The sequence below is a fragment of the Taudactylus pleione genome, unplaced genomic scaffold (genome assembly GCF_031769625.1).
Source record: "Taudactylus pleione unplaced genomic scaffold, aTauple2 ptg000073l, whole genome shotgun sequence".
Taxonomy (NCBI): Eukaryota; Metazoa; Chordata; class Amphibia; order Anura; family Myobatrachidae; genus Taudactylus; species Taudactylus pleione.
The window spans coordinates 5,381,617-5,395,561 of NW_028284475.1; the positions used below are offsets into that span (position 1 = coordinate 5,381,617).

At 46.6% G+C, this 13,945-nt stretch overlaps 1 protein-coding gene across 1 annotated transcript; it reads right to left on the bottom strand.

Annotated features, from left to right (window-relative positions):
- Window positions 1–1,646: 1,646 nt before the first annotated feature.
- LOC148532568 (uncharacterized) lies at window positions 1,647–10,963 on the bottom strand. Its single transcript, XM_088467516.1, has 7 exons — window positions 10,889–10,963; window positions 7,941–8,095; window positions 7,543–7,593; window positions 6,329–6,376; window positions 4,877–4,976; window positions 3,994–4,103; window positions 1,647–2,077 (listed from the first exon to the last, which is right to left on the bottom strand). Exons 2-7 carry the CDS (start codon window positions 7,999–8,001, stop codon window positions 1,647–1,649), a joined length of 801 nt encoding a protein of 266 aa, XP_088323642.1. The 5' UTR covers window positions 8,002–8,095; window positions 10,889–10,963.
- Window positions 10,964–13,945: the final 2,982 nt, after the last annotated feature.

Consider the following 13,945-nt stretch of genomic DNA (forward strand, 5'->3'; position numbering starts at 1 on the left):
CTGATTTTCTGTGGGATTAACGGATGCAATCAATAGCCTATGATCTCCCTATGTGACGTCACTGAGGCATGAAGCAGCCATTATCCAAGCTGAAATAATACTATACTCACTTGAGGGGAGATGTATCAAAGCCTCGGAGATAGAATGTGAAAGCTGCGCAAAGCATCCAATCAGCTTCTAAATGACATGTCAAAGACTGTGTTAGATAAATGACAGTTAGAAGCTGATTGGTTGCTATGGTGCCTCATAGGTCCTTGTGAACTGATAGGTTGAGTTGTTATGAATGTACAGATAATGTGTGCGTAGCACATAGCAGCGCTAGTTATGCCTATCATCACCAACCCGGGGCACCCCTGCAAGTGCCACGGCACACACTTTGGGAATCACTACCCTGCCCCGTTATGTTTTTTTGGGGCTGGAGGTTTTTGGAGAGAGATAAAGTACCAACCAATCAGCTCCTAACTGTCATTTTACAGGCAGCGTTTGAATAAATCATGCTGGAGCTTAGGGAGGTCCGCGTGCGGGATCGCAGGACCCATTCTGCACATACGCAGACCCCTAATCATTGGAGATGTACGTTCATCGTCAGAATAACGCTTATCTCTGAATGAGGCCGTCATATGCCTGAGTGGTTTGTGGACATTTTCTATATAAAATAAAGGTGTTTTGCATATTTCCATTTACCTAAGTGATTCTGAAACTGAAAGTGGCATCGGAGTGACTCTGACCGACCATCCAGGCTGAGCGCTATGTCCTTATGTTTCTATGTCGTGGGAGAGAAATAGTCTGCACAAGATTATCCCCCATTACAGTCCAGGTTTTAAGGATATCCATTCTTGATTCCAGATGGTTAAATCAAATTGACTGAAGTACTGATTAAGGCCCTCATTCAGAGCCGCTCGCTATTTGCGGTCGTTCGTTCTAAAACAAGGGGTGGCTATTCAAATTAACCGTTCGCTAATTGCGGTCTGTTCACGCCTCTAAGTCTGAACAAGCGAGCAAAACTTGCGGTTGTAATTTTGAAAAATACGCCCCCTTGCCGCTTGCACCATACGTCATGTCCGCTATTTATTAGATTAATCGAGTACATCGTACAGCGTATGAACTGCTCGCTATTCTTGTGGCTGGTTTTTTCAACCGCTATTTTGCGAGCAGTTCTGAGTAAAAAAAAAACAAGTGACGTGGTCAATGACGCTGCTGTATTAATTATGCACACCCATAAAACGCCCGTTTTGACCTTTAAGCACGCCTGCGTTCTGATCTCCACTCCCCGTTTTCAAGCACCTTCCCCTGTTACCACCCACATACGCCTCCTTCTGTCACTCAAAATAGCAGACATTCGCTATATAGCGAACAAACGATTTTCGGCCGCACTGACTGGTTCACGCATGCGTATTAAAATCCGTACGCATGCGCAGATGTGCGAACATCGGTCAGAACGAACGGCCGCTTACGAGCGGCTCTGAATCAGGGCCTAAGTCACCTGTGCTCACGCATGGATATTCATAAAACCTGGACTGTCATGGCGGAGTCTGGGAACCTCTGCTCTGGGGAATGATGTTGAGGGTTTTTTAGTTATTTATTTTCTTATAATGAGAAGAAAAAAAAACAACAAAACTGTAATAACTTATGATTTAATGTATTAGTTATTTCTTAGGTTTTTTGGTAGTTTTCTCCTTCTTTACTTTCTTCTTCTCGACCTTTTTTACCTTTATGTTCTTTTTCTTCAGCTTTTGCACTTTAGGTTTTTCCGCTTTCGGCTTTATTTTCTTGGACGTGACTTTCTCCTTCGCGCTAGCCGTGGAGGATTTGGCGCTCTTCTGCGACATCTTTTTCTCTTTTTTTCCTGCTTCGGCTTCTCCAGGTCTCTCCGGTTTCTTTTCCGTCTTCTGTTCCCCTTTCTTACTTTGCTTGCTGTGGACTTTGCCTTTGTGCTCCTCGTGTTTATCCGTCATCTCCTCCTCTGATTCATGTTGTTCTTCTGTTCTTCCCATATGACCATATTCGTGATGTTCCTGCTCCCCGGCTTCTTCGTCTTCCTCCTGTATGCTCTCTGCTTCCTCCATTTCTATAACATCTGCAAATGGAGACATGAGAAATGGGAATAAAATAACATTTCTATACTAGCAATAGTGATTATTTGGACACTATATGGCCCTGATTTCATTGGCTGCAGATCTTTCAATCCCCGCTCACAAAACTGCAAAAATATTTACAATTTTAGATGCAGCCTGCAATAGCGCCATCGGGAGTATTGCACAGAGGAGGCATGCCAACAGGGGCGCCAAGATGGGGAGGAAGTGGGGACTTGTGCTCATCCGGGGACCTGGGCTGCTGAGGAGGCACCCTGGTATTCCCCACAGGGTGTGGCCACACCCCAAATGCTTGGTCACACCCCCTTAGTACCGGGGCCCGATAGCTCTCCTGGCGGCCCAGCGTACATACATAAGTGCAGCATGAGCACAGGAGTTGTTGCTAGTTACAATTGGCTGTATCTTCAGGTACTCCTCTCAGGAAGCGTATTTCAGGTACGTCCCCACAGCCTGGTACAAACATTACATGTGTTTGTTTCAAAAATAAATTAATAAAAAATAAGATTTTATGTTGCCCCCCACACACACACACACACACACACACACACACATACATACACACACACACACACACACACACATACGTACACACACACACACACACATACATACACACACACACACACACACACATACATACACACACCCACACCCACACACACACACACAGACACACACATACACACACACCCACCCACACACACACACACATAACAATTGTTCCGACGCCACTGGTCACGCATCAAGCGGCACACTGAGTAATATAGAGAGGGAAGGGTCAGTGCCGGATTTCAAGTAATGAGGAAATGCGCTGTTTTTATACCTGTATTTTAGACACATTTAAATTAAAATATCTATCTATCTATCTATCTATCTATCTAATATCTATCTAATATCTATCTATCTCATATCTATCTATCTAATATCTATCTAATATCTATCTATCTATCTCATATCTATCTAATATCTATCTATCTATCTATCTAATATCTATCTAATATCTATCTATCTATCTCATATCTATCTATCTATCTATCTCATATCTATCTATCTATCTATCTATCTATCTATCTATCTATCTCATATCTATCTATTTATCTCATATCTATCTATCTATCTCATATCTATCTATCTATCTATCTATCTAATATCTATCTATCTAATATATATCTATCTATCTATCTCATATCTATCTATCTTTATCTATCTCATATCTATCTATCCCATATCTATCTATCTTTATCTATCTATCTAATATCTTTCTATCTATCTATCTCTCTTATCTATCTATCTAATATCTGTCTATCTCATATCTATCTATCTATCTATCTATCTATCTATCAACAATTAGCTTTGAGTACTGTAAATCTGATCAGTTTGCTCCTTTGACATAATTGAGATCAGAGTTAATTGTACTGAAATGATATAAGGGACTGATTTGCTTATTTTGCTGTAGTGGCATCTGCGACTTTACGCTAATGCTAGTATAAGCCCCTCTCCCGGTGTGCAGTCGTGTGTCTGAGGTCTGAGATGGCCACTTACAGCTTCTTTAGACACTATAATACCACCTGGTGCCTCTTTAGACTCAGCCATCGGTCGCACCATCGAAACTTGCACCAGTCCCATGTTACTTACAGATACAGCGACAATCCCGCAACACGCCCATAAGACGGACCATCTTTTTGCATCCGAATAGCCACCTCCCAGTCACTGCCCCAGATCACCCAGCACATTTCCAATTCACTCCTGATACCGTACATCTCAGTTGCACCTGCGCCTGTGTGCGTACACATAGTGGGAAGCGTGCGCTGTGCAAGTTTTTAGGGATTTTCCCGCATGCGCAGAAGTGAAAAAAACCTTCAACATTGCGCATCAGAATGAGGCCCATTGTGATTGTTACCTCGTTTATGGCTTTTATGGAACTTCAGCTCTTTAAACCGTGGTTTAAATTTTTTGATCCCGGCCAACACCTGCGCTTGGTAGGACTGGTATTCTTCATGATGCTTCAAGCTGAATGTTAGAGATAAATGAGAAGCAGTGAATGGATGACAGTGTACACAACCTGACTAGCAACAAACCTATATTGTAATGTGCAGTACAAACCACAAGGACGGTGACCTAACTTTTCTGTGAAGTTGGGGAACAGGAAGAACCATGGAGGAGCGAGGCGGGAACTTCGTCTCAGGTGGCACCGTCCAGGGAACCTCATTTCTCCTCCTGACCAGCAACATGTCTTTTCTCATGGGAACCAATAACCTTAGTGAGGCTCGTCATGACCAAAATGGCTGCCCCTGCTGTGCGTAGGTGGCAAGCGCACTAAAGTACGAGGTTAAAGTTCCTTCGAAATGGGATATTGGCCCTCATTCAGACCCACTCGCGAGCGGCTGTCCGCTCGCAAGAGGGTCGATGTTCCCCACTGCGCATGCGCACGACGGAGGGAGCTCCGTCGTGCGCATGCGCGAGACCCGACGAGTGAAGGACTTTCCTTTGCTCGGAGTGTCTCATCAAAGGGGGCGTGCTGTCGATGGTGACTGATCCTGGCCTTGCGGTTGAAAAACCCAACCGCAGGCTTTTGCTCGCAGTTTTGATGGTCGCGATGGTCAAGACCATCGCGACCATCACCCTGCACGCTCGTATATGCTGTGGGTGGTGACCCACAGCTATACGAGCGTCCAGGAGGACGCTCCATATTAATGGAGGTGGGCCCTGATTCAGAGCGAGCGCTCTGGTCAGAGCGTCCGGCTCTGAATCAGGGCCATAGTGCATAGATGACGGCAACTTACTAGAAATGAATGAAGATGCAGAATCCAGCCAACAGCGCTGTGGCCATGAAACAGGATCCAGCGACTATGACCTTCGCCAAAATGGGACGATTTGGTATCACTAGGTAATGCAGAAAGAAGCACAAGATAAACCTTTAGACGTGCGAGGAGAAGAAGCATATTGGTACATGTAACATGTAGACGCGTCACGTCGTTACAATTGGGATGTGTATACGTTTGACGGTGCCCACACAGCCCAGCCGTTATTGGGCAGGTGAGGTAGGGAAAAGTCTGGGATAATGATGGGTAATATTTGGCTGCCTTAGGGTAAAATGGAACGACACTCCCTGCCTTCATAACACAATCGTATAGCTACTTCTATGTCATTATTTGCCATTGACCCAAATTCTTAGACACAGTTTATATAGTGCGCCAAGGGAGACATTAACGGTTATCGGGCAGCTGGCCTGGTATTGCACAGGGGTGAGATGAAAACAGCAGTGATGCTCAACACCGACCATAGGATCAGCACGGGGCACGGTCAGAGATGTTGAGACATTGGGCGGGCTCCAGGGCTGGGGGGGCGTGGCCTCTGGGGTATGTGGTTATGTTCCATCATGGACTATTGTCCTCTGGTGCTTGCAGAGGGGGCGTGGTTACACTTTCCCTGCACTCCCAAGCCTCGTTGATGGGGGAGCGTGGTTACTGGAGTAGGCGTGGCCACGACCCATCATTAACTATTATCCTGTGGTGCCTGCAGAGGGGGCGTGATCACGGCATTGTGGGGGGGAGTGGTTACGCTTTCCCTGCACTGCTGGGCACCTAGAGAGCCCGGGCACTTGGCATCTCGGGAGTCCCAGGACACTGTAGGAAATGTGAAGGTGACTGCACATGGCCTGTTGTGTCCGGTTACGTTTGACCGTCCTATGGGTCCCAATGACTCTGGAAATGAGAGATGAATGGCTGAATATAGCTAATTTAGATACATGTGTGGGCACCTTTGACATACACAGACCAGCAAACTACGGGCACCGCCTGCGCAGTGTTAGCTGCCAGGCAAAGGGGAGGGAGGGTGTCTAGAAAATATTGTTCTTCTCATCACTTACACAAGCTGCTAAAATGCCATAAACAATTCCATATGAGCAGAAGTAATATTCAAGGGCTCTATTCATTATCACTTCATTTCCACAAAGCAGGTGAAGCGTAACATATATTCGGAGCTTGACTGCGGAAGCATTCGCCATCTACAGATGGCGTTTGCTCCCGCACTCGGCGCTTCCCCTATGGGAAGGAGTCCCGGTTGGCAAAGAGGTATCCTTTTCGGATCCTTCTGCAGCATGTCGGACTGCGTGAACTCTAGTCAGACTCAATGATGAATCGTTCCGGCGCTCACCGCAAGTTAGTATGTTAATTATCGGGTTCCGAGCAATTGGTGCAGGACAAGGAAAAGACAAAATAAAAAGACTAGTCTACCAGAATCCCAGCTTCGTCTCTGTAACAAGTGAGCACGGTCTGCAGAGCCTTTAGAAATAAACAGAAAGATAAACCTATGTGTCATGATTATGGAAGACAATTTAATAAGCAGCAATCCCCATGCCCCGCCAGGCCTGGATTTCAGGAGCAGCCCATTGGCAGAGCCCCCACCTTGTGCATCAGAGATTTTATTACATTTTTATTTTGCATGAGGAATAATTTAAGATTTACCTATATTCTATATATCCATTGTCTATATTAGAGCTGAATAATCTCAATTATGTAGGGTAATTTATACAGCTGTGAAGCATGTGGAACTATAAAGAGCTAAAGGCCCCCATACATCAGAGATTGATTGCAGCAATCGTGCAATTTGCAATCGATTGTGTATAAAAATCTCTAACCTTTTTCAATCGATTGTGGCAATTCTGCAATCTGCAATCGATTGAAAAAGGGAAAGAATTTTGGGCCTGATTCAGAGCCACTCGTAAGCGGCAGCTCGTTCGCTCCGAGCGATGTTTGCCCAACTGCGCATGCGTACGGATCATTATACGCATGCGCGAACCAGTCAGTGCGGCCGAAATTCATGTGCTCGCAAAATAGCGAATGCCTGATAATTTGAGTGACAGGAGGAGGCGTATGTGGGTGGTAACAGGGGAAGGTGCTTGAAAACGGGGAGTGGAGATCAGAACGCAGGCGTGCTTAAAGGTCAAAACGGGCGTTTTATGGGTGTGCATATTTAAAAAAGCAGCGTCATTGACCACGTCACTGGGTTATTTTTAAGCCAGAACTGCTCGCAAAATTGTGGTAGCAAAAACCAACCCCAAGAATAGCGAGCAGTTCATACCCTGGTCGATGTACTCGATTAATCTAATAAATAGCGGACATGACGTAGGATGCGAGCGGCCAGGGAGCGTAGTTTCCCAAAAAACGACCGCAAGTTTTGTTAGCTCGTTCAGACCTAGAGGCGTGAACAGACCGCAAACAGCGAACGGTTCATTTGAATAGCCACCCCTATTTTCAGGACGAGCGAGCGCTAATTGCGTCCGGCTCTGAATCAGGCCCTTTATACACAATTGATTGCAAATTGCACGATTGCTGTAATCAATCTCTGATGTATGGGGGCCTTTAGAGATGTATCAGGCCTTGTCTTTTGGTGAATGACCCCTCTATCCAGCCAGCCCAGGGAAGGTTATGTAACAATGCAGACTCACCATTTGCTCGATGAGTGGACTTGATCCAATCTGGCTCAGAGATGTTTTTTTCTGCAAATAAAATCCATTCAATTTAATCACTATTAAACACATATATAGTCTAGCTGTGACACAGCGACCCAGTACCCCACACTCATCACAAGTAATTAAAATAAACCATATAAACAACATTATAGGCATCCCCATATAGAGATAGCGTTAAAAGAACTGACATGGCGGCGGTACTTTGTAAAGTGGGGAGCATTTAGCAATGACACTTAGTGCCGGAGGGTAACCTTTCTGACAGAGAAAGGACTCGCCAGCAATATGGCCTTTTCCGCCTTGTTAAATAGGCCCCTAATCCTAAATGAACTGGTTAATCACACCTTAGTAAAAGATGTAAGTGAAGCGTCCGTTACCTTTTGCTGTATTAATTTGGGCAGCCAATAAGATGATGGAGATTATAAATATTAAGGCCATTGGATCTCTAGCGGCTGGCGTCCGGGCACAACCGTCTCTGCTGCTCTCCCATCGTCGTGTGAGATTCCGTCCACGATGCGATGAGTTCTAGAACCTGTGATGTAATATTGTCACCTGCTGCACATAGCCAGGCAGCTGCTATTAGGCTCTATCGGTGTGTTTAGTTATGTGTAACCAATAGCTGACAAAACATATGTACATCTCAGCATCTTGTTTCCAAATGACACTGGGGGGTGATTCCGCTTCAGACGGAATTGCAAAGCTGCACGCAGGAGGTGTCTAACGTTCTACTAAGAAAGAAGTTATATACCCAGGGCTGTGACCAAGGTTGTGGCGCAAGGGCGCAAGACTAGGAAGGGCGGGTGCCGGGAACCACGGTTGCTGCCATGATGGCACCTGTTTCAGCTTGGAAGGGACTTAGAGAGGAACCCTGCTACATACGATGTCATCACGTCACGAAACCCAGGGGGGGAGGTGCTGGCACCACCATGTAATCTACCTGTTAAAAGCTCTGCATGGCCGGCGGTTCAAATCCCGACAGCGGAAGCCCGGCAGGAGGTGAAGATCCCAATCGCTAATTAAAGTAAGTGCTGCGAACCCTACTGCATACCCTAACACTCCCTTATACCCCTTTTACACCAGAGCAAAAACCTGGGTTTTTGCTGGGTCTACCCGGGTCACAGCTCAGTGTAAAAGGATCCCTGAAAAATAACCTGGGTCAAGTGACCTGGCAATCCAACCCAGGTAGCTACCAGGGTTGGACCCAGGATGGACCCAGGTAATGGTGCAGTGCAAACGGTGCAACCCAGGTTTTCTGACCTGGATCATGCCTAAAATGAGCGGATTGGTGGTTGTCGAGCATTCACCTCCCACTTTTTATGACCTCACAGGTTTAGCAGGGCAGACCTGAGTTCAGTGTGAACAGGGCTGACCTGGGAATAACCCAGATCAAAGGTGCAGTGTAAATGGGTCTGACCTGGGTCTGACCAGGGTTAGAACCATGTCCAAAAACCCAGGTCGGACCTGGGTTTTTGGTGGAAAAGAGGTATTAGGGGTGCCTAACCCTAAGTCCCCCCAGGAGCCCTAAAACCTAACCCTCTGCGCCCGGCTTACCTTCGTTCGGTATGCCGGGCATCGGGCTCCCGGCGTAGGTCTAATGACAGGCGTCGGCATTTCGAGGCCTGTCATTAGTACCTTGCCGGGATTAGACAGTCGGGAAGCCGGCGGCCGCCATTTAGACCGTCGGCTTCCTAACTACATTTTAATTACACTCCGAGCACAAAAGCCGTATCAAAGATTGTGATTTAAAAAATGTTGAAAGTCTTAATTCCAAATTTGAAACCTACTTAGTTTCACTACTAAATAAATTAGAAAGGATTGGGAAACTTGATATCGTGTTTCCTAAGGGTAATAAAAATCTTGACTATATTCCATGTTATTGAACTTTTTATCATTTAAATATGGATAGATGTAAAAAAGATCTATGTACATATCTTCGAGATGTAACCGAATAAAGTCTGCTGGGTAATTAGCACCCGCGTGTGCTTCTGTAATAGATTTCAGTCCATACCGTACACTGACGTGGATTGTGATATAGTATAATTACCCTCATTCATCACCTCCCTGTTACCGTGTCAATTCTATTGATTTATATAATCTATGTGAACCCTTGTGCCATCTGATCTTTCCCTTCTACAATTTATTGTCATTCTTTCTAGGTCACATATTTTATATCCGGCCACATATTATAGAACCATTATATCTTTTGTAATTCTGAGTATTCAAATGAAAACAGCGAGTCGTTACATCGTTTCCCATTTTGAATTGACTTATGTGTTATTATTCAGAGTTGTTGTTTAGCCACAGAATACTCAGGTTTCAGCGAATTGTACACGATTAGAATGCGACTTTATTAAGTGGCATAAAACGGATGATATAAAGACATGTATAATAATAATCCAAAATATCTTATATTACGATGTAATGAAACTGTCGCTGTAAAACAAAATGTAAGGTTACTGATTATGAAATCTAATCGTATATTGGCAGAATGTTTTTTTCTTTACTTTCACAGTTAATGAAATGATGATTACTAAGGGGGAGATAAGAGAGAGATAAAGGGCAAAATGCGCCCTGCCCTTTTAGCGGCGTCCTGCTAAAACAGCCTGGCCGCTGCCGTTCTGCCACCGTGTGAATAGAGCATGGCATCTATTCACATTGCGGAAGTGCTTCAGGGTAGTCCAGCACCTCTGTAGGTGTTGGGCATGCCCCCATCAGTGACACCGCCAGTTGGACACGTCACCAACAGTGACGTCGGCGGGGCCGCACAGCCCCCTTCACAAGCCGACCATGCTCCCTATTTGCGTGCAGTAGTGTTCGCCAACCCGTGCGCCCTGCCCGCCCCTAATCCTAGCAGGAACACTACAATACCCCCCAGCCCCAGGGACATACACACCCCACCGTACCCCTGGGCCCTTAGACATACAGTACCCCCTCAACCCAAAGACATACACTATCCGCCCTACAACTCCCAGCCCCAGGGACACACACTACCCACCATAACCTCCTGGCCCAGGGGAGGGGCCAGCCACCAGTAAGTATACGTGTGACAGCTGCCCATGACGGATTGTAGTCAGCATCCCGGCGTGCGGGATGCCAACGGTCTGAATACTGGCGCCAAATTTCCGACCGCCGGCATCCCGAAGGTAAGTAACTGTTAGGGAGAAGTTAGGGTGCAAGGTTAGGCTTAGGCACTAGGGGGAGGGATAGGGTTAGGCAGCGGGGAGGAAGGGTTAGGATTAGGATGTGGGGAAGGGGGGGGTTAGGCTTAGGCACTAGGGGGGAAGTTTAGGGTTTGACACCGGGTAGTGGTTAGAAACACACTTACCTGTCTTCCCTATGGGTGTCGGGATGCCGCTGTCGTTATTCTGACCACCGTCATACCGACAGCCGGGATTTCATACCCAACCCGTCAGTGATGGCTGCCCGGCCTCAGTGATGATGATCCTGTATGTGATGAGATCCCGGCTAGCCCATTACTCCCAAGAGGCCCCTGCGAGATGGGTAAGAGGGAGCGAGGGCCGGTGGACCCGTGCCGCTCCAACAAGCTCGGATCAGGGTAATCAGTACCAGCCCCCCCCCCTCCTTTGCATCCCTGTGTACAGGCAGGTGGGGATTCCACAGATAACCCAGTAATGTAGGAAACTGCTGAGGCCCACATCCTACAACACATGATGGCCACAGCTACTATGTCCCTTGTCGTCACCGGTCAGACAGCAGAGATTACATTTATTTTTTGAAATAACCACATGAAGAGAGGGGGGGAGAGGATTTAGAAGCTGCATATTGATCAGGGTGCATATCCCAGGAGGCATTACACGCTGCCGGCTCAGTGTGATTTATCCGCGGGGATTAATAAATATTAAATACCTCTTTTGCGGTCCTGTCTGATTTACAGGCAGGACAGCTAAGTATTCTCCATACATCATTTGTTATGCCTAATGCAGCTGTCCAATATCCTGCATGCTTAGACCAGCTTGTGTCACTGGCATGGAACAGACCCATCCATAACAGGGAGAGATTGTCAAGAACAAAAAAGGTCTGGATCTAGATCTTTATAATACACAAGTGATGTTAACATATGAATAACCTTGTGTAAATAATATCTTATGGATATTATAAGGAGCAGCGCACCCCGTATTGTGAATGATTACACCTTGGGGTATCATGACATCCAGAAGTTCCTTGGTAGGAAGATGACAGGAATGACCGTGGGTGACACAGACAGACCAACATACAAGTAAGCGGGTAAACAAGCCCGTTGTCCCTTTCCAAAATCCAGGATCCAATTAGTGACGTCACATGCCCAGCCAAGGCGCTGTGTCTGGTATCGTAGTGGTAACAGGGGCACTCTGGTGGTTCGTCTGCCCCCATATCCCATGGAAGTTAAAGAACGCAGCACTGACCTGCTGGGTATGCGCCTGATACCTCCTGCATTGAATGTGGATGTGATTTGAGCTAATGTCGCTATTATTTTACCACGGACAATTTTGGCCATACATGGCTGATCATGATCATTAGCACCTGTGGTCGGTCACTGCGCTGTTCATGGCGGGCGGCGATGCCTTCCGTGAGGTATTCTCACTACACACGTGACACCAACGATCAAGGATTGTTGAATGTCCGCACAAATTTGGAAATGGAATGTCCCATCCGTCAGGTACCCACTATCATGCCACGTTCGAACTCCAATAATTCACGTTGCCTTGCCATGACTCAAACTGACTCACGAGATGTCAGATTACAACTGATGCAGGTCTGGTCATTTCCAAGATGTCACAGTGATGCCACCTACCATTACCTATACATACTGCTATCACATGACCTTTGGCACTTCAGTGTATACTACTGTGCTCTCCTGGTGTAACCCAGGCACATATAGTACTGTTCTCTCCTGGTGTAACCCAGGCGCACGTACTACTGTTCTCTCCTGGTGTAACCCAGGCGCACGTACTACTGTTCTCTCCTGGTGTAACCCAGGCGCATACACTACTGTTCTCTCCTGGTGTAACCCAGGCACATATACTACTGTTCTCTCCTGGTGTAACCCAGGCACATATACTACTGTTCTCTCCTGGTGTAACCCAGGCACATATACTACTGTTCTCTCGTGGTGTAACCCAGGCACATATACTACTGTTCTCTCCTGGTGTAACCCAGGCACATATACTACTGTTCTCTCCTGGTGTAACCCAGGCACATATATTACTGCTCTCTCCTGGTGTAACCCAGGCACATATACTACTGTTCTCTCCTGGTGTAACCCAGGCACATATACTACTGTTCTCTCCTGGTGTAACCCAGGCGCAATTATTACTGTTCTCTCCGTTTAACCCAGGCACATATACTACTGTTCTCTCCTGGTGTAACCCAGACGCATATACTACTGCTCTCTCCTGGTGTAACCCAGGCACATATACTACTGCTCTCTCCTGGTGTAACCCAGGCGCATATACTACTGTTCTCTCCTGGTGTAACCCAGGCACATATACTACTGTTCTCTCCTGGTGTAACCCAGGCACATATATTACTGCTCTCTCCTGGTGTAACCCAGGCACATATACTACTGTTCTCTCCTGGTGTAACCCAGGCACATATACTACTGTTCTCTCCTGGTGTAACCCAGGCGCAATTATTACTGTTCTCTCCGTTTAACCCAGGCACATATACTACTGTTCTCTCCTGGTGTAACCCAGACGCATATACTACTGCTCTCTCCTGGTGTAACCCAGGCACATATACTACTGCTCTCTCCTGGTGTAACCCAGGCGCATATACTACTGTTCTCTCCTGGTGTAACCCAGGCGCATACACTACTGCTCTCTCCTGGTGTAACCCAGGCGCATATACTACTGTTCTCTCCTGGTGTAACCCAGGCGCATATACTACTGTTCTCTCCTGGTGTAACCCAGGCGCATATACTACTGCTCTCTCGTGGTGTATCCCAGGCACATACACTACTGTTCTCTCCTGGTGTAACCCAGGCACATATACTACTGTTCTCTCCTGGTGTAACCCAGACACATATACTACTGTTCTCTCCTGGTGTAACCCAGGCACATATACTACTGTACTCTCCTGGTGTAACCCAGGCGCATATACTACTGTTCTCTCCTGGTGTAACCCAGGCGCATACACTACTGTTCTCTCCTGGTGTAACCCAGGCGCATACACTACTGCTCTCTCCTGGTGTAACCCAGGCGCATATACTACTGTTCTCTCCTGGTGTAACCCAGGCGCATATACTACTGTTCTCTCCTGGTGTAACCCAGGCGCATATACTACTGTTCTCTCCTGGTGTAACCCAGGCACAAATACTACTGCTCTCTCCTGGTGTAACCCAGGCACATATACTACTGTTCTCTCCTGGTGTAACCCAGGCACA

Excerpts from the sequence above, each read along its gene's own strand:
- LOC148532568 (XM_088467516.1), bottom strand. The coding sequence starts at position 8,001 with ATGGCCTTAATATTTATAATCTCCATCATCTTATTGGCTGCCCAAATT. Across the intron at positions 7,594-7,940 it reads CCAAATTAATACAGCAAAAG|AAAAAAACATCTCTGAGCCA; the intron begins GTAACGGACGCT and ends TTTTATTTGCAG. Across the intron at positions 4,977-6,328 it reads GAGACGAAGCTGGGATTCTG|TGATACCAAATCGTCCCATT; the intron begins GTAGACTAGTCT and ends TGCATTACCTAG.